Genomic DNA, 19,361 nt, shown 5'->3' on the forward strand with positions numbered 1-19,361 from the left:
AACAGACTTTAATAAATAAACAAACATGCTCAGAGAAACAATTGCCAGGTGTGAGATTACGCTCGTCACACCTGTCTCTTACACCACAGGTGTCTGATTTCTGGCGTTCTAATTGGCACGCGCCGATAATTACTTGTGAGTTGACGCGTTTGGTTTCCGTGCACTTCAAAAAATTCCGAAAATATGCTTATACAGGTTGTGCGTAAATTTAACTTGAATTCTGTTAAGAATTGCGTTTATACTATAGAGAATTCAGGTTGATGAAATCAAACGAATTTTTTTTTTTTTTTTTTTTGTTTGTATAAAATATGCATGTCTTTGTACAGACACTACAGTACCATGATCAAGAACATCTATCATACACTTCCTGATAAAAAGTCATTGAGAGACTAACCCGTTAGCACACTCAGCTAAAGTAACCGTATTACCAATATTGGGTGAATATTACAGCCTTGACTTTCGAGCTTGTATTAGTTGAAAATAATACATGGTTTTAAACGAATCAAAACTGGCGTTGCATAGCAAACATAGTAGAATCAAATGTTACAAGTTATAAACAACCTGTTATGATAAGAAATTAGTAAGATGATACTCGTTGTATTTGGCCCGTTATAATAGAATATTAGTAAGATGTTACATGTTATATTAATATGGCCCGTTATAATAGAAACTTATATATGTCCCTGGTTTCGGTAGCACTTGTTAATTCACAAAAGTTTATTCAGCACTTACAGTATTGTTGTCTAATTCGCATTTATTGCAGGTACGTGTTCACGCGATTCTATATTTTCCGATATGGCGTCTCTGATGTAATGTCACCGAAGCAGTCCGTGTTTTTTTTTCGTTTTGTTGTTGTTGATTTTGTTTACATTAGTTTACTTACGATCAGTCCATGATTTTATGATTCTTACGTAAGTTAAAAACCTGAAATAAAAGACCCGGTAAAGAAGCTAACATTGTCACACATGTAAACACCCGGGGCTATGACCTGGCAGCGGTCGCTATGACTACGCACAGTGTCAAGCGATAGTCTGTACAGCTGTCGACACGGTTGACTTAACCGGGCATCGTCCGGATTACTGGGTGAATTTACTAATGAAAAGTACGTTCCATTCCCAAAGTAGGGTTCCGGAAACGGAATCCGAATCCGAATTTCCAGACTGGTGAGTACAAATAACGTTACGGAAATCCGTTCCCGTGCTATTCCGTCCGGACTGTGAGTTTTCCAGACTATCGGCGTCCGGATTATCGCGGGTCCACTGTACCCTGATTGAAAATAGTGGCAAAATGGGATCCATTGATTTTATTCACACGATAACTTAGCATAAAAGTCGAAAGGGAAAGTGTTTTTCTCTTAATGAAGATATTTTAACTAGAATCTTGATACCTATTAACGCATACTTATTACAAAACCTGAATTTTGGCAACTTCTTTTGCAAATTAATCTATATCTGACATAACATCTTGTGAATATTGTTTTTATTTTTGTTTGTTGTATTTTTGGTTTTTCAATCTCTATCACTGTGTGTGCATGTACACTATTGGACAATACATGAAGTAGCACACACCATAGAGACTCCCCGGACGGTCAAAGCTTCCGACAAAACCTTACAAATACTGTATACTGTACCTCGTGGGAACAGTGATATCCTTTACTGTCTGTCCAGTGTAACCGGTTGCTTAGACCCGGGGCAGTAAACGGACAACCATAGGAACACATATCAACACATACACCAACAGAAATTAAACTGTTTACACAATTTTTTTTCTCTCACTCCTTTTATTTTTTTTTTAATATGCACAAAATATATTTCTATACTACATCTTGTTGATCTTCTTAGCCCTGATCGCCCTCCCACGACAGTAACACACTAACATGTTTTTGGGGGCCGATTTGGGGTAGAATTTTGGCCCCATTTCCCATGGTAAAATTGGATATTTTTCCCAATCCGACCAGTTAAAATTTCCAATCGAATGATCTATAAAACAATTGTCTTTATGAATGCGGATGGTGCCGTCCCGTTTTTTTATTTACCAAAAGCCCTAAGGCCTTCAGGTATACAAGATATATCACATTAAACAAATACTGAGGTGTACAGGAGAGTGTTGCATACATGTACATGAAAATTGTTCGATATATAATCAACACTAATCAATTTTGTCTTTTGCTAGCCAAGTAGAGATATTTACCTTTTGACAACTCTCTAACATTATTAACAGATAAGAGTTGGATTAATTAATAAAACCGGTGGTCTTTTGTAGTAACATTGCTTTATATATTTTACCCTCAGATCTGTATATAATGGACATACCAAAATAAAATGAAACTATGGACCCGTCGTCATCCAATTTCCAGTTCCTGAAGTAAAATCTATGACACTTCTGATTATCAACCATACCTTTTTTTCCCCGGTGGCATATTTCATTCAAAATAATAATAAGAAACTATCAATAATCATTGGATTGCATGTCCGTCGCAGATAATCCTATTACCCGTACACTTCATTGTATCCGAGAGGATGATGTAGACTAACCTACAATAAAAGTACCAATCTGTAGTTACTGCTAACCACATTTACCTCAATCCGGGACGTAGAATCTAGTTCACTTTTATCATGGAATTCTTTACAATACCGTTAATGTAGTAGTCTGATTGTTGTACCAAACAAATTTCAATACAATATCGCGCTACCGCACTATTTCACAAAATATAACTCGAGAAAAAAGCACACAAACGTTCCCAATCACAGCGCCATCTATTGAAGGTGAAAGGTCATCCAAGACAACGCGGATAGTCCGTACATGCAGAAGTCATGCAAAACAGTAAAATGATATCTACAATGTATTGTCGTTTAAAATCGAATAATCCAGTAGAATCTATTACAGTTTCAGCAAAATATAAAGTCTAGCGCACACAACTCGGCCGAGATTCACGTGTCACACCTACGTAACAGTTTTGGTGCTCTCGATCTGCTATCAATACACAGACACATATGTCGAGATCTCTCCGTTGGAAGTGAAAACAAAAACCGTAATAAAACTTTGTGTGGGACATTTTAATAATTCCGGTAAATACATCTCTCAGAAGATAGTCATACGGTTTTACAAGGTGATTTTAATTCACTTAGCAGCACATCTAGATACCTACCGATATAGTGTACCCACAGCAAACGCAGCGCTGAATCGGGGACGACGTCCCCGGCTGCACATCAAAGGATTTTGATTTCAACTAAAAAAATAATGGATGGAAATGAAAACAAAACAACCATAAATCAGTTGGTTCATATACATTTAATAATTCCATGGTCGTCAAGAGCTATGGCTCAGCTAAACTTACAGTGTGTTCCCACGTGTCACACCTACGTAACAGTGTTGGTGCTCTCGATCTGCTATCAACACACAGACACATATGTCGAGATCTCTCCGTTGGAAGTGAAAACAAACACCGTAATACAACTTTGTGTGGAACATTTTAATAATTTCGGTAAATACATCTCTCAGAAGATAGTCATATGGTTTTACATGGTAATTTTTGATTCACTTAGCAGCACATCTAGATACCTACCGTCAGATATGTACGCAGCAAACGCAGCGCTGTATCATCAAAGGATTTTGATTTCAACTGTAAAAATAGTGGATGGAAATGAAAACAAAACAACCATAAATCAGTTGGTTCATATACATTTAATAATTCCATGGTCGTCAAGAGCTATGGTTCAACTAAACTTACAGCGCGTTCACTGTATGAAGCCTTTACTTGCCATCGTCACGGGGCACGTTTGACACACAGGTGAACGCGCTCAGCCGTGACGAGGCCATCGGCAAGTATTCTGAAACAGATGAACGATTTATAGTTACTAGCGGTCTACTTTTACCAATTAAACCAAATTATATATAATTAGTGGTAATTACTAAATTGTACTGGAAAGAATAAACAGCTAGTGGTAAGAATGATACATCCGTGGAAAGACTATTAAAGCAGTGGTAATAGGAAACATTTTGCGGAAATATAAAAAATCAAGTGGAAACTACTAAAAACCTCTGGTAGGTTAAGCCAAAAGTGGTAGGAATTTCCACTTTGGCGAGCGAATTTCCACTTTTCTAATCCCTAGTGCAACATGTTTGATAAAACATCTGTATTGTAGGACTATCAACATGTTTGATAAAACATCTGTATTGTAGGACTATCAACATGTTTGATAAAACATCTGTATTGTAGGACTATCAACATGTTTGATAAAACATCTGTATTGTAGGACTATCAACATGTTTGATAAAACATCTGTATTGTAGGACTATCAACATGTTTGATAAAACATCTGTATTGTAGAACTATCAACATGTTTGATAAAACATCTGTATTGTAGGACTATCAACATGTTTGATAAAATATCTGTATTGTAGGACTATGTCAACATGCTGATGCCTCCCCTCATACAGAAGTGGAATGTGTTGAAAGACGAGGATAAAGATCTCTTCCCCTTGTTGGAGGTCAGTGACAACAAAACATGTATTAAGATGGAATTCATTCACTGTAGTCAGTTGACATTGATAGTTCTCTGGAAATGCCGGTAGAGTCATAAATCTAGTTCTCTGGAAGTACTGGTGGGGTCATAATCCTAGTTCTCTAGAAGTACTGGTAAGGTAGTAATCCTCATTCTCTGAAAGTACTGGTAGGGTAATAATCCTAGTTCTCTGGAAGTACTGATTGGGTCATAATCCTAGTTCTCTGGAAGTACTGGTAGGCTTATAATCCTAGTTCTCAGGAATTACTCGTAGGGTTATAATCCTAGTTCTCTGGAAGTACTGGTAGGGTCATAATCCTAGTTCTCTGGAAGTACTGGTAGGGTCATAATCCTAGTTCTCTGGAAGTACTGGTAGGATCATAATCCTCATTCTCTTGAAGTACTGGTGGGGTCATAATTCTAGTTCTCTGGAAGTACTGATAGAGTCATAATTCTAGTTCTCTGGAAGTACTGGTAGGCTTATAATCCTAGTTCTCAGGAATTACTCGTAGGATTATAATCATAGTTCTCTTGAAGTACTGGTGGGGTCATAATCCTAGTTCTCTGGAAGTACTGGTGGGGTCATAATCCTCATTCTCTGGAAGTACTGATTGGGTCATAATCCTTATTCTCTGGAAGTACTGGTAGGGTTATAATCCTAGTTCTCTGGAAGTACTGGTAGGATCATAATCCTAGTTCTCTTGAAGTACTGGTGGGGTCATAATTCTAGTTCTCTGGAAGTACTGGTAGGGTCATAATCCTAGTTCTCTTGAAGTACTGGTAGGATCATAATCCTAGTTCTCTTGAAGTACTGTAGGGTCATAATCCTTGTTCTCTGGAAGTACTGGTGGGGTCATAATCCTAGTTCTCTGGAAGTACTGATTGGGTCATAATCCTTATTCTCTGGAAGTACTGGTAGGGTCATAATCCTAGTTCTCTGGAAGTACTGGTGGGGTCATAATTCTAGTTCTCTGGAAGTACTGGTAGGGTTATAATCCTAGTTCTCTGGAAGTACTGGTAGGATCATAATCCTAGTTCTCTTGAAGTACTGGTGGGGTCATAATTCTAGTTCTCTGGAAGTACTGATAGAGTCATAATTCTAGTTCTCTGGAAGTACTGGTAGGGTTATAATCCTAGTTCTCTGGAAGTACTGATAGGGTCATAATCCTAGTTCTCTGGAAGTACTGGTGGGGTCATAATTCTAGTTCTCTGGAAGTACTGGTGGGGTAATAATTCTAGTTCTCTGGAAGTACTGGTAGGGTTATAATCCTAGTTCTCTGGAAGCACTGGTGGGGTTATAATCCTAGTTCTCTGGAAGTACTGGTAGGGTCATAATCCTCATTCTCTGGAAGTACTGGTAGGGTCATAATCCTAGTTCTCTGGAAGTACTGGTAGGGTCATAATCCTAGTTCTCTGGAAGTACTGGTAGGGTTATAATCCTAGTTCTCTGGAAGTACTGGTAGGGTCATAATCCTCATTCTCTGGAAGTACTGGTAGGGTCATAATCCTAGTTCTCTGGAAGTACTGGTAGGGTCATAATCCTAGTTCTCTGGAAGTACTGGTGGGGTCATAATTCTAGTTCTCTGGAAGTACTGGTAGGGTTATAATCCTAGTTCTCTGGAAGTACTGGTAGGATCATAATCCTAGTTCTCTTGAAGTACTGGTGGGGTCATAATTCTAGTTCTCTGGAAGTACTGATAGAGTCATAATTCTAGTTCTCTGGAAGTACTGGTAGGGTTATAATCCTAGTTCTCTGGAAGTACTGATAGGGTCATAATCCTAGTTCTCTGGAAGTACTGGTGGGGTCATAATTCTAGTTCTCTGGAAGTACTGGTGGGGTAATAATTCTAGTTCTCTGGAAGTACTGGTAGGGTTATAATCCTAGTTCTCTGGAAGCACTGGTGGGGTTATAATCCTAGTTCTCTGGAAGTACTGGTAGGGTCATAATCCTCATTCTCTGGAAGTACTGGTAGGGTCATAATCCTAGTTCTCTGGAAGTACTGGTAGGGTCATAATCCTAGTTCTCTGGAAGTACTGGTAGGGTTATAATCCTAGTTCTCTGGAAGTACTGGTAGGGTCATAATCCTCATTCTCTGGAAGTACTGGTAGGGTCATAATCCTAGTTCTCTGGAAGTACTGGTAGGGTCATAATCCTAGTTCTCTGGAAGTACTGGTAGGGTCATAATTCTAGTTCTCTGGAAGTACTGGTAGGTAGTGGTGTGCAATATTACCGGCAATACCGGTTATTGCGGTATTATTGTCGGCGATGATATATCGCGATATTTTTTTTAAATACCGGTATTTTCACTTTATTTTTAAACACTTACATAACGAAAGTACATCGTAAAAGGACATCGTTTTTTTCACTTGGCATGTTCGCGTCAACCGGAAAAAAACATAACAGGAAGTATCTTAACCTATACTAAATTTAAAACCAGCTGAAGACTATAATGCTACGTTCCGGTAGGATTAAAAAAGATATTATCTCCCCGAAAATTATTTAATAAATGTAGTTTAAAATCTAATTATTTCTTCTTCTAAAAGATCGTTTCACGGTTTGTAAAAAATAATGATCCGGCCGTGAACTGTTCGTGAGAGAAATATTCATCTATAGCACAATTTTACGAAATCCGGAATTTTGTCCGCTATTTTTTCTACCTTTATTATATGCTTTCAAACATCCGTCAAGCATGGCGGAGAAAAACAAGTTTGATATTGTGACCAACCGAAAAGCAAAATCAACGGTTTGGGAACATTTTGGACTGAAAAAAATTGAAGGCAAGCTTGTTGAAAATGTTGCCGTTTGTAGGATGTCCATTTTGTACTTACCTGTGATCTCAAAATTTATTTTTTTCAAAGCATAATATGCTATGTTTACCCTTGTTTTGTTTTGTTTAATGACTTGTGGAAGTCTATTAAAGTTATTGCTACATACCCTTGTCTTCTGTTTTTATATTCAGGCTAGCAAATAATTTCTGCAATATATCGCAATATATTGCAATATCAGGTCAAATATTGCAATATATCGCAATATTGAAAAAGGTGGCAATACCCATCCCTACTGGTAGGGTCATAATCCTAGTTCTCTGAAAGTACTGGTAGGGTCATAATCCTCATTCTCTGGAAGTACTGGTAGGGTCATAATTCTAGTTCTCTGGAAGTACTGGTAGGGTCATAATCCTAGTTCTCTGGAAGTACTGATAGGGTCATAATCCTAGTTCTCTTGAAGTACTGGTGGGGTCATAATCCTAGTTCTCTGGAAGTGCTGATAGGGTCATAATTCTAGTTCTCTGGAAGTACTGGTAGGGTCATAATCCTAGTTCTCTTGAAGTACTGGTAGGGTTATAATCCTAGTTCTCTTGAAGTGCTGATAGGGTCATAATCCTCATTCTCATGAAGTGCTGATAGGGTTGTTAGTTTCGTTGGTCTGGTGTGCAAGAACATGACAGCTGGTTTTAGTCTTCTGAAAATCTTTCGAGGAATGTCATTTTGAATGAAGTTGCATTGATAAGATTGAAAAAAGAATACTGTCTTACCGATAGATGGCTCCAAGATCTTTCTTGGATTTCTTGTGTTTTCCTCAGAAATAATTGTAATGGAGATGGCTGGGAAATAGTAAAACTAAAATTTGGTCGTTGTTTCTGGAGATGTGGTTTTACATTAATCATAGGGGAACGAAAAATAATGTAAGAGATGAGCTACGTATGATGATTACATTACTTGCACACAAGTCTTAGGACGATGAGTGTTGCATTGTATTCGTACTGTCTGACAGCTGTTCATTCTCTGGTTGATACCACAATAATCATACCCTGACCATGGAATATTCAGGGATCTAAAAAAAAAATCCCCCTCCTTCCACTTACTTGACTTGCAATATATATCAGTAATAACTTATTGTAGTAGAATACTGATTGTTTGCATTGAGATCTTATTTAATGATAAATTATGATAAAAAAAACTGTCCTCACTCTCAATGATCAGAGGCATCCATCTTTGTTTTAAGTACATTTTCCAATATTCTTTTAGGTGGCTTATTATTTGTGTTGATTTTAAGCTGTTAAGTGATGAATATTTTTGAAATTATTTCAAATGTTGAAATGTTCTGTGTATTTACAGTGTTTGTCCAGTGTAGCGACTGCCCTTCAGTCAGGGTTCCTGCCATACTGCGAGCCAGTTTACCGCAGATGTGTGTCCTTGGTGGAACAGACACTGAACCAGAACTTTGTAAGTAGGCTGGCAGACTATGAATTTTATATACTGGTGTGTATCAATTTTATCAAAGCACTATGTTTTCCCTCTACTTCGATTCATCGTCTGTTCGATGTCGGACCTCAATAAAAGATTGATTCAAGAAACAAATGTTGCCTGTGACTTTACAGATGAGCATGTCCCACCCAGACCGGTACGAGCCCCCAGACAAGGATTTCATGATTGTGGCCTTGGACCTCCTCAGCGGCCTAGCAGAAGGCCTTGAACAACACATTGAAGCACTCGTGGCAAACAGTAACATCCTCAAGTTGCTCTTTCAGTGCATGCAGGTAAGTTATTTTCAGGACACGCAACTCCCGGGAATTATAAAATCACAAGACCAGAAAGAAAGGAAATGCATTATGACGGTGATGTGTTGTTTTACTCCATGTGCATTGCCTCATGTCCTAACTTCTTGGTTCTGAACCACGACTGTTATACTATAGCAGGCATCGTTATTAGTTCCTTTGATCTTACAGACTTATTTCCCTGTATTGAACAGTAACTGATAAAACACAAATCATGGGAAAATTTAGAAGACGAAAAAATGTCTTAAAAATTGTTGTAGGAATCAGAGATTTTTTTCTAACAAGGATAAAGCAGAATTCATAGGCTCAGAAACAACAAAGTTTTCACCAGTATAGATAAGCTGAACCATAACTTCCTTTAGATTGAGGTCATACACACTTGTGTAGAGTTACAGACGTACTGTTTGCAGAATGAGGCTCTGCCTGGAGTTGTTGTTGTTGATTTTTATCTGCATTTTATTTTTACTTTTTTTCTTTGATATAAATGATGTCTATATTTGATGCTATACACTTTGCATGTGTTTAGTACTACAAGACTATACGTAGATGACTTTAGTAGTGATGTACATAACTAGTACACATGGTTGTTTTACTCACCTATCTATTTCATTTACATCATCTATTGTGATATCCCCAATGTTTAACATTTGATGTCCTTTATTTTGTAAATAGGTCAGATGACATGATTTTTTCATTTGATATTGGCTATACTGTTCCCAACATCAAAAAAGTCATCAAATTGAATTCTATTCATTTAAAATTTATTTCAAAATGTTCAACAAAAAAGAAAAATAATGATAATAATGGATTACAAGAATTTCAAATCTTATGTTTGGTAAAAGTATATGAATTGAATTAAAAATCAGATATTAAACTGAAAAAAGTTCAGAGTGAATGATTCTGACACCATGCCTTACTGGTGTGAATATGAAATCGCTGATGAAATGGGACAAACATAGCCAAGGTGTTATACAGATGCTTTGAGTTTTAATTTTGCCTTTAGATGACATTGTATTCTTGCCCTACAACACAGGACCCCATGCCAGAGGTTCGACAGAGCTCATTTGCACTTCTAGGTGACTTGACCAAGGCCTGTTTTCAGCATGTCAAACCTTGCATAGGTGGGTGCTTGTTTGCAAGCATGGTTGGTAAAATCTTCTCTTATGTTGTACCTGTAGTGATATTTCTCCTCGTCACCTCATGTGTCGGTAATAACATTATCAACTCGACATCACCCCGTTATTATTGTGACCTTTATTTTGTCACTGTGGCTTTCTTCTTTTCTGTGTTCTGTGTTTCTACACACATGGGAGACGGCTATGTTGTGGAAACTTCCATAAAACTCCCAGCAATTTGTGAAGTTTAAAATTCTAAGTTTAAATGTGCTAAAGAAAAAGGATAAAGAAATTGTGCTAATCGAAAACGGAGAAATTGAAAGATTATGTCCCCCTGAACATGAAGAAAACCAGGCCACAAAAACACCGGATGGTTGTACTGCTAGAAGGTTTTTGTCGAAATATTTTGATTTTCAAAAGCTAGGTATGATGATGATGACTTGCACACAAGTTTCTATACGATGAGTGTTGCATTGTATTCGTACTGTCTGACTTGGCTTTATAGAATGAAAATTGGAAATATCAAAGAAAGTTGACCTTAATACAAACCATTTTCAATTATTACAAAAAAATAAATATTGATATATATGAGATGGAGAATAAATATTAAAATATATGAGATGGAGCAGCTCCTAAAACAGGGAAAATTTTAAAATGAAAACATCATACGAAGATTATTGGGAACATTCTGGCTTATTTATAATTATCAAATTTACCCAAACCTCATCCATGTTGTATGTTTATTGCACTTCCAGGAGACTTCATGCCTATTTTAGGCTCCAACCTAAATCCTGAGTTTATATCTGTGTGTAACAATGCCACCTGGGCCATCGGAGAAATCTCCATCAAGATGAGTAAGGACCTTTTTTTTCTGCTTTACAGGTTCATTAAGGACTCGATGCTTTTGAGCTCTTAAGATTTATTTTACCATATTTTATCTTCAAATAAGCCCCCCTTATGTTTTAGGAGAGCTTATTTGTGAAATATTTTCAGCCTGCTATTTTAAAACTGATGATTCTGCAAAAAAGAAGTGAGCATATTTTTTGGCAGCAGGTTATTTGTGAATAAATATGGTAATATATTCATGATAATGACACAAAGTTAATGAGTATGACCTTTTGTTTAGGTTCTTTCAACCATATATTTACCTAATTAAAAGCTTTCAACTGTTGAAAGCAAAATTATACTGTTTATAACACGAAATAGCACAACAGAAAAACATACTGGATTTGGCAGATAACAGTGTGATGTAAAAAAAAGATATCGGCTGACAACTTTCTGAAGATTATATCCCCAAGATGTTATGTTGAAATATTGACTTGCACCTGGCCAGACTTTTGCCAATCAGAATGAGAGTATAGAATTGCTGGCCACATCTTCAATAATACACAGGGCAGATGATATATAATTGCGTTGTCTGAATTGAAAGTGGGCAGTGGGAATAGTTTATGTAGACAGAAGTTAGCTATACACATGATGTTTTTTGCATTTGTTGTCAAAAGACAGAGCTTTTGTTGACATTTGATTTGGAGATAAATGACAACAACCTTTTGATATCTTCAGCTATTAATGACAGTAGTAAATGATCAGGAGAGAAGCCATTGTAAAAATACCTTGTTTGATAATAAACAGAAATCATAGTTGTCTGGATCATTCTGGTTGTTGTCTGGATCATTCTGGTTGTTGTATTGTGTGTATTTGTAGAAAGTTTGAGACGTAATGAATACTCCATGTTTTGTAGTTGCCACAGATACACTGCACTAGGTTACATTTTTGTCCTCCGTGTGTTACGGAAGTGGAGGAGAGTTGTAACAATTACTATATATGTTTTGTAGTCGCCACAGAGATGCAGCCCTATGTCACGCTAGTACTGGCACCACTTATTGACATCATCAACCGACCCAACACGCCCAAAACTCTCCTCGAAAACACGGGTAGGTTTCTGCACTGGATTTATTACAGCACAGTAAATGTTACACAAAATCAATTTAGTCATTTTTAATAGCAAATACCATAATTACGGTTTTGAAGGAAAAAATTGCGGTTACTAATCCGTAAAAAAGATTAATGCTATATGTATGATATACTTGTTACAATTGGTGAGGAAATGATTACTTGTTAAGTAATGTTGTTTGTTGCATGCTGATATCTTACTTAGTAGATCCTGACGTTGGGCAGTAGATTCTTCTATGCGTTTCTTTTGTACTGTTCACAATAGAAGTATATCCTGACTATTGTACTAAATCTGTACCTCGTGATGACTGACCAATATGCACGCTATACCGTCTTTTTTTTACAGTTGGTTGTGGCTTAATATTAAAACTGTTCATAGACAGATTTGTTTGAAATAGAAAACACAAATGTAAAAATTCATGATCTGACGAAGGAAACTCTAAAACCAAGGAGAACTCCATTTAAATTCTGGTTTTTAGCAAATGGATAAATTGTGTTTATGTACACAAAAGTATTCAATTTGTGTTTTCTCAACGTTTAGGTTTAAATAATGTTTTGTTAGTGTTTATGTCTATGTGGTGTCAAAATTTAGTTAATACAAATGATTTCCCTTCTTTGTTCAGAAATATTAAGACTACATTGCTTGTAACGTGGGAAATATGCTGCAATACCATTTCTGTGGAATACTGATAAGAACATTAATATTTTCACTCCAGATTTGATATTTAAGATGAAGTTTAGATTTACATGATGCTGTCAAACAGATCATTTAGATCTTTAGAGGTCAGTAAGGGTCATGGCATAAGGATCTGACCACTTTTGGATTAAAACATTTGGATTAAAACACCAGGTGGCAAGTTCTACCTGTAACTAGATTTTGATGGTAATCAGTCAAGGTCAAAGGTTATACTAGACCTTCTTACACAGGTCATTAACTGAACAACATATTTAGTTAACATTTACACAATTCAGTTCTACCTCAAACAGATTTTGGTGGTCATTGCAAAGGATAAAGGGTCAAAGGTCACACTTGGTAAAAGGCGGTATCCATGTAAACACCCACTCACATTCTTTTGGTTGTATTTTATAAAGATAAAGATGATAAAGAGGTGATTATTTTATCTGTGTATGTCTCGTCTATACATGTTTTAACATTCCTCGTTTCTTTTTTTCTGTTCAGGTTTTTTGAACTGAAGATTTGTATAAGTGTTCATCTGACCGTTGTACTCAATGCCAGCACACAAACATTGTCACATTCTTTTGCTTGTATTATATTTTACATGATTATCAAAATGATTTCATGCTCCAGACCTCAGACAACCTCTGTAAATAATTGGTACAAAATTTAGATGTTACCAGGGAAACCCAGATATTGCCAATTTTTTTTAGATCGTAGAATGCTAGAATATGAGTTTGGCTAATGCTTTACAAATATTAAAAGTTTGCTCGGAAGTTATGACAGATTGACAAAATGAAATTAAGTTGTCAAAAAAGAAAAAGAAAAAAAAATGCGAAAAGTTTTACTATATGCTCAAATTTTGGACACTTAGTTTTTGAAGCTACAACACTCTGAATAACATTGTCAATGTGTCCAGTGTAGTGGAGCTTGTGTGAGGGTCCAGTGGAGCAGGTGTGGGTTATTATCAATGATTATTTAATTTGCTTGTATGTTCGGTTGATTTGTTGTCTTTCTCTGTTTTTCTTCCCTTATCATTGCCCTCGTGCTCGTCTCTGTGCCACCGTCGTCTGATATCATCGTCACCGTGGTTACGTAGCCATAACAATTGGTCGCCTTGGTTTAGTATGCCCACAAGAAGTGGCGCCTAGTTTACAACAGTTTATACGGCAGTGGTGTGTAACACTTGTTTTTTTACTTTTCTTTTCTCTTATCATTATTATATATATTATTATCATAGATATATATTGGATATAACATATTTGTGTGTATGTGTGTGTATTGTAGTCAATATATGGGGTTCACCTTCCTGCACTCTTTCATTTTAAAAATTCTGCTATAATTCCAATTATCAAATTACACAGCTTTATTCTGAACGCCAGATGTTATGTAAGTGATAAGTATTGTCAGACACAAGGTTATTTCTTGTTACATAGCATTACAATTTGTCTGTTAAAAAACAGCTTTTTGATTTAATGCGGAATTATAAACTCCAGAATGTTAACCTAAGATATATATCATAAGCATTTAATCCACCAGTCTTAGAGCCATAATGTTGGGTGATGGGAGGGGATTCAGTAAGTTATTCCCCGTTTGTATGTTTCGGAAGTCACACACACTCATTTTGCTTGTCTGCCAAGTCAGCTTATGCCTTGATGCATCGTCCATCTGTCATTGTTTGAAAAAATAAAAACTTCTTTTCCAAAGTAGTTTAATGAATATAAGTTTTTAGAAGTGTAATTCACAAGGGAACAGGAACAAGGTTCAATGGAGTTGAAATTAAATGAACAACATAGGTGGTGTGTCATGTACCAAAAGCTGGTCGCTCACATTGAATGGGGGACTGAAGTTCGCCGAAATGTCTTGTTTGTTATAGAACTTTGTTGTGATAGTGTAGCTAGATAAACGGAGAAGACTGACTTAACGGCAGGCATTCAATATGGTTGATATGAGCCTCCATAGATCCGAGAACTTTTACAACAAGAATAAGAGTGAAATATAAGAAATATCAAAATTTTCGCTTGTCCTTGGTTCCTTGATAAGCATGGATCATATTCCAGCAAAATGATTGCCCAGTGAGCTTTCCTGGCCCATTGTTATCTAGCTGTAGCACGTAAATGACAAATTCTAGCTGATAGCTTGTGTAAATGTGTTGTGAAGGTCCGGTACAAAGTATCGGTAATGTGCTTTTACCAGATCTTCATTGACACATGTATGCAAATTGTAAACTTTTTAAGCATTTTAATATTTAGGACATTTTCTTTGTGTGCAAATAAAAAAATTCCACTTGCATGTCTTTTTTTCGTAAGTTGTTCATTGCAATAAGTATACATGTAGTGGCAAGGATTCAATATTAGTTTGCATTAAAAGCTTAACTTCATACATATTGTCAGTGTAGAATCTTACAATTCTCCCGAACTAGTGTGTGTTGTATTGTGCAGTGTTAATCTTGTTCTGGTTTACAGGTGCACATCCCTGCGCAACATTCGTGATAATGAAGAGAAGGACTCGGCTTTCCGTGGTGTATGTCACATGATCAATGTTAACCCTGGAGGTGTTGTGCAGGACTTCATATTCTTCTGTGATGCTGTGGCGTCCTGGTCACAGCCTAAGGCAGATCTGAAAGACATGTTCTACAAGGTAAAACCAAACTACATGAAAGTTGAATGAAACCAAAAAAAAAATCTTATGTGACAAATCATATGTGTTAAATGATTGTCAGATATTTTACAGAATTGCATTCTGACAAGAAAACTACATACACAATGTATTTATTGTAGATCCTTCACGGCTTTAAAAACCAGGTGGGAGAGGAAAACTGGACCAAGTTTTCTGACCAATTCCCTCAGCCACTGAGGGAGCGCCTGGCTGTCCACTATGCCGTGTGACCTGTATCCAAACAGGTGAGTTATGCTGGATTTGTCTCCCCTTCTACCAGGTCACTGTTATGCTTGTAGTTTTAATGTAGGTGACTGTTGACTGTTCAACATATCTGGTGTTTTAATCTAGAGTGATGTTTTAAGATATTTTTGAGATCATAATCAACTTATCTCACAAGCAACATTTGAATCGTGTCGAAATTCACAAATTTTAAGACAGAAAAACAACTTTCATGTTTTGTTCTGATTGTTATAGTAATGAGGGTTTTTTTTTCTTTTTTTTTCCAGGCCAAGGGGAAAAGGGAATGTGCTAACCGGGCAAATCCTATGCCCAGGCACAATGGGGCCACACACAATGGGGTTGGCATCGCGAAATGGGAGGGCCAGCTCAGAGGGGGGCCTCTGTAGCCGTCAGCTCGCGGGAAACAGCAGGGCAGGGAGCTAGGGAAGGTCTCCATCCCACACCTAGCCGTTCAGTGTGCCCAGCTGTACCGCAGCACAACTGTATCCATCGCGGAGGGAGGGTCGCGTCAAGGGGAGGGCTAAGTATTTATACATCATATTACATGTCCGACAGATTTGTCACCGGGAATGTTAGGTAACTGTGGTTTCAGTAGAGTATTGCATGCCAGACGTATAGGTTGTGTGATACTCCTCGAGACCCGTGTCCAGTACATGTATTTCATAGCATCAGTATTTTTTCTTCTGAAGTTTAGCAGTAGAGTAAAATAAAGAGGGCTTAGGAACCTTCTGCAGCTGGTTATGTCTCGACTAAGAGGACTCAAAAATTACTTGTTTTTCTCTTTCTTTCCAAGTTCAGCAATTGGACTGAAATTTAATTACTGTTATTTCAACTATTAATTAAGGAGTGTTTTTTGTTACTCCACAATGAGTTGGAAATCAACTGTTTTGAGATTTTCTGTGTAATTATTGATGTTGAGGAAATCAGTTTTTCTGTTCCAAATATGAAAGTCTTTTTTTCAATGGACATAACAAGCTTGGAGACCTAGTGCTTTCGTTGATAGCTTGCAGACTGCATCCTCATTTTTAGCGTCGTCCTGTGTACATGTGCCGGTTCAGTATCTGGCTGTTCACCGACGCCTTGACATATGTCAATTGATCCAATTGTTTTTTCTGAAAAAGTGTAATTTGCATTATCCCAAAAATGCCCAATACGGTAGATAATTGACCACATGTTGCTAAAAGCACATTAATACACGTTTTTTGTATGGGTAATTTGGTCTTCTAGAAATTGAAAAGTTTTGATGTCTCGAATAGCATTTTAAATCTAAAGTAGCTAAAATGTATGATTTCTTGAATGATATTAAAAATTGATGATATACGATTGTCTTAAATGAGCGAATCTGAGAAATTTTACGTTTAAAACACGATAAGCGATACTTAGCTATTAACTGAAGACCAAAGATGTTATTGACAAGTTAAAGTGGATTTTGCATAAAGATACACCTATAATATTTTGTTTTGATGAAATGACAAAAAAGAAAATTACTAATTTGAGAAGGAAAAAGAAGACAATAATAATCAATGCTTGGACAATTAAATTATTCTTCCATTTCTTTGACAAGGAAACAAAGTTTGGGTAAAATTTTAAAATGCAGATAGCTAATTTGCTGTTTTGTAGTAAGTTTGAGTAGTATAGAGAAAATGTCCTACAACTGCAGATGAAGTTGTGTTTTCACCTGTCATGTCAATGTGTGTTGACTACAGCCTGGATTGTCCAGGTCACTATTCTGTCCTTTCTATTCTGTCCATCTCCTGAGTGGTCGGACTGACCGTTCAGGCCCTGAGAAGTCACACCGATTTACCGTTCATTTCGTGACTGGTCAAACTGACTGACCGTTCATGTCCTGAGTGGTCAGTTCGACCGACATCTACAATGCTAATATAATCGCTACTGTCACTGATTAATACCTAAACCCAACATAAGCGACTTGAGATATTGAGTCCGCCCGGAGGAAGAGGGGATGTTTTATCTCCTGGGATTGGGGGCGGAACATCAGCAGGAGTAAACATCCAAGGAACCCTGCATCCACCACGCTCGAAGCGTTTGACGTACATTACGTTGTAAAAGGTGAACACTGCCTTACTACGAAGCTCACACAGTTCTGTTCCCTACACATCACCAGTAGGAGTCGTGTCCGACCTGGTCGACCGACAGTATACAGGATTGTTCTTCGCCATTAATGAACTGTGTAAAAACACAATGAAGCAATGAAGTGTTAATAAGTAAGACCGAACACAACTCATACTTGCTTCAGTTTAAGTTCAGAAGTTACATGATTTGTCACACCAAGAAAAGCTGTAATTGGGATCACTGTTCAGTTCTAATGAATTCGTGGAAGCACATTTTTATTGGGGTACTTTTAAAATGTGATATTTTGTATATAGATTTGTAAATGATAGATATTTTTTAAGTATTTATGTATGTTTTATTATGTTAAATATAGGGTAGGTAACTGGAATAGGACTATGGCGATTTTGAGGAGTTCGTGATCGGGCTAAGTAAACGGAAAACAAAAGGTAACTAGGGTGGGCTATCCATCAGTGAAGTGTTCTTGTAACTTATTGTTCAGTTTCCAAGTGTTTCACCAATTACCAACCTTTCAAGAATACTGATCAGTGATCCCAATGACAGATTTGCTTCTGAAGCTTGTTATCCAGGTGTTGGCGGTTTGGTTTCTGGACGGAGAAGGTTCTCCCGGTATCTACCAGAGCCAAGTCCAGCCGGCCGCACACCGACATTAGCAGGTCCTTGTGTACCGCAATCTGTGATCTACTATAGGTGTTCTTAAGTTTTTAACGTGTGATGTTATTATAATCTGGGAATATTTTTTTATATTATTTTTTTGAAGTTATATTATTATTGTTGTTGTATTTTTCATTTTATGATAGGTGTTTTGTAAGTCTTTCAATTGTAGATGCGGTTATTATTATATATTAGGTACGAGCAGCCATACTGGAAAGTATTGTTATGATGATGATAATGATGATGATAAAAATGAGAAGGATTTTACATTATTTTTTTTTACATTATTTATGATTATAAATAGTAAATAAATTATTTTGTAATAAATTGTATTATAGGATATCTGTCAATCTGCTCTAAGTTCTTCTCCAGCCACATTGGCGTGTACGTAGTTGAGTAATGTCGTCGTGTGAACCTTTGTGCAGTTATGTAGTAAAACACATTTCCATTTAGTTAAGGGACAGCGCCTAATCTGAAGTCGTGATTCACTGCATTAATTTTTCTGACCAAACAGATTTTAGAACAAGATCATTAGTTGTTCAGCTACACTAGATTTGGACATTTTTGTGCTTAGCATTATCTGTACCATATGTACATATGAAAAGAGTTTTAATCTGCATGCATGGAATTAAAATGTATCAAATAAAAACCTGTGTTGTATTTTGTGTACTGTGATTCTAATACGGGCTGATATGATAAAAAAATAACGTTAACGTCCGATCACTTGGAAGTAACAAATATATCTGGCTGTAGAACATTGTCGACACAGGGGCTTGGCACGATTTTAATAAAATCATGGCAAGCCCCTGTGATTGTCCATACAGGATTAACACTGAGTTGGCAAAGTAACATGTCTGAGGTAACTTTGGCTTACAACCCTAGGCAGTTTTTAACTTTTAACCTAATG

The 19,361-nt window shown here is 36.8% G+C and overlaps 1 protein-coding gene across 5 annotated transcripts in view; it reads left to right on the plus strand.

Annotated features, from left to right (window-relative positions):
- Positions 1 to 19,103, plus strand: part of LOC117326205 (transportin-1-like) — a 52,882-nt gene extending 33,779 nt beyond the window's left edge. For 2 of the 5 annotated variants that reach the window (XM_033882855.1, XM_033882856.1), the window contains exons 13-22: positions 4,405 to 4,491; positions 8,625 to 8,732; positions 8,888 to 9,046; positions 10,068 to 10,185; positions 10,935 to 11,033; positions 12,015 to 12,113; positions 13,908 to 13,983; positions 15,274 to 15,448; positions 15,589 to 15,711; positions 15,976 to 19,103. In XM_033882855.1, coding sequence (XP_033738746.1) covers positions 4,405 to 4,491; positions 8,625 to 8,732; positions 8,888 to 9,046; positions 10,068 to 10,185; positions 10,935 to 11,033; positions 12,015 to 12,113; positions 13,908 to 13,983; positions 15,274 to 15,448; positions 15,589 to 15,696 — 1,029 coding nt within the window. In that variant the 3' untranslated portion in view covers positions 15,697 to 15,711; positions 15,976 to 19,103. Of the gene's footprint in view, positions 1 to 4,404; positions 4,492 to 8,624; positions 8,733 to 8,887; positions 9,047 to 10,067; positions 10,186 to 10,934; positions 11,034 to 12,014; positions 12,114 to 13,907; positions 13,984 to 15,273; positions 15,449 to 15,588; positions 15,712 to 15,975 lie in introns of those variants that run through there. The other 3 variants (XM_033882857.1, XM_033882858.1, XR_004532441.1) reach the window with 2 other exon arrangements.
- The last annotated feature ends 258 nt before the right edge of the window (positions 19,104 to 19,361 follow it).

This window comes from Pecten maximus, chromosome 4 (genome assembly GCF_902652985.1).
Source record: "Pecten maximus chromosome 4, xPecMax1.1, whole genome shotgun sequence".
In the NCBI taxonomy this organism is placed as follows: domain Eukaryota; kingdom Metazoa; phylum Mollusca; class Bivalvia; order Pectinida; family Pectinidae; genus Pecten; species Pecten maximus.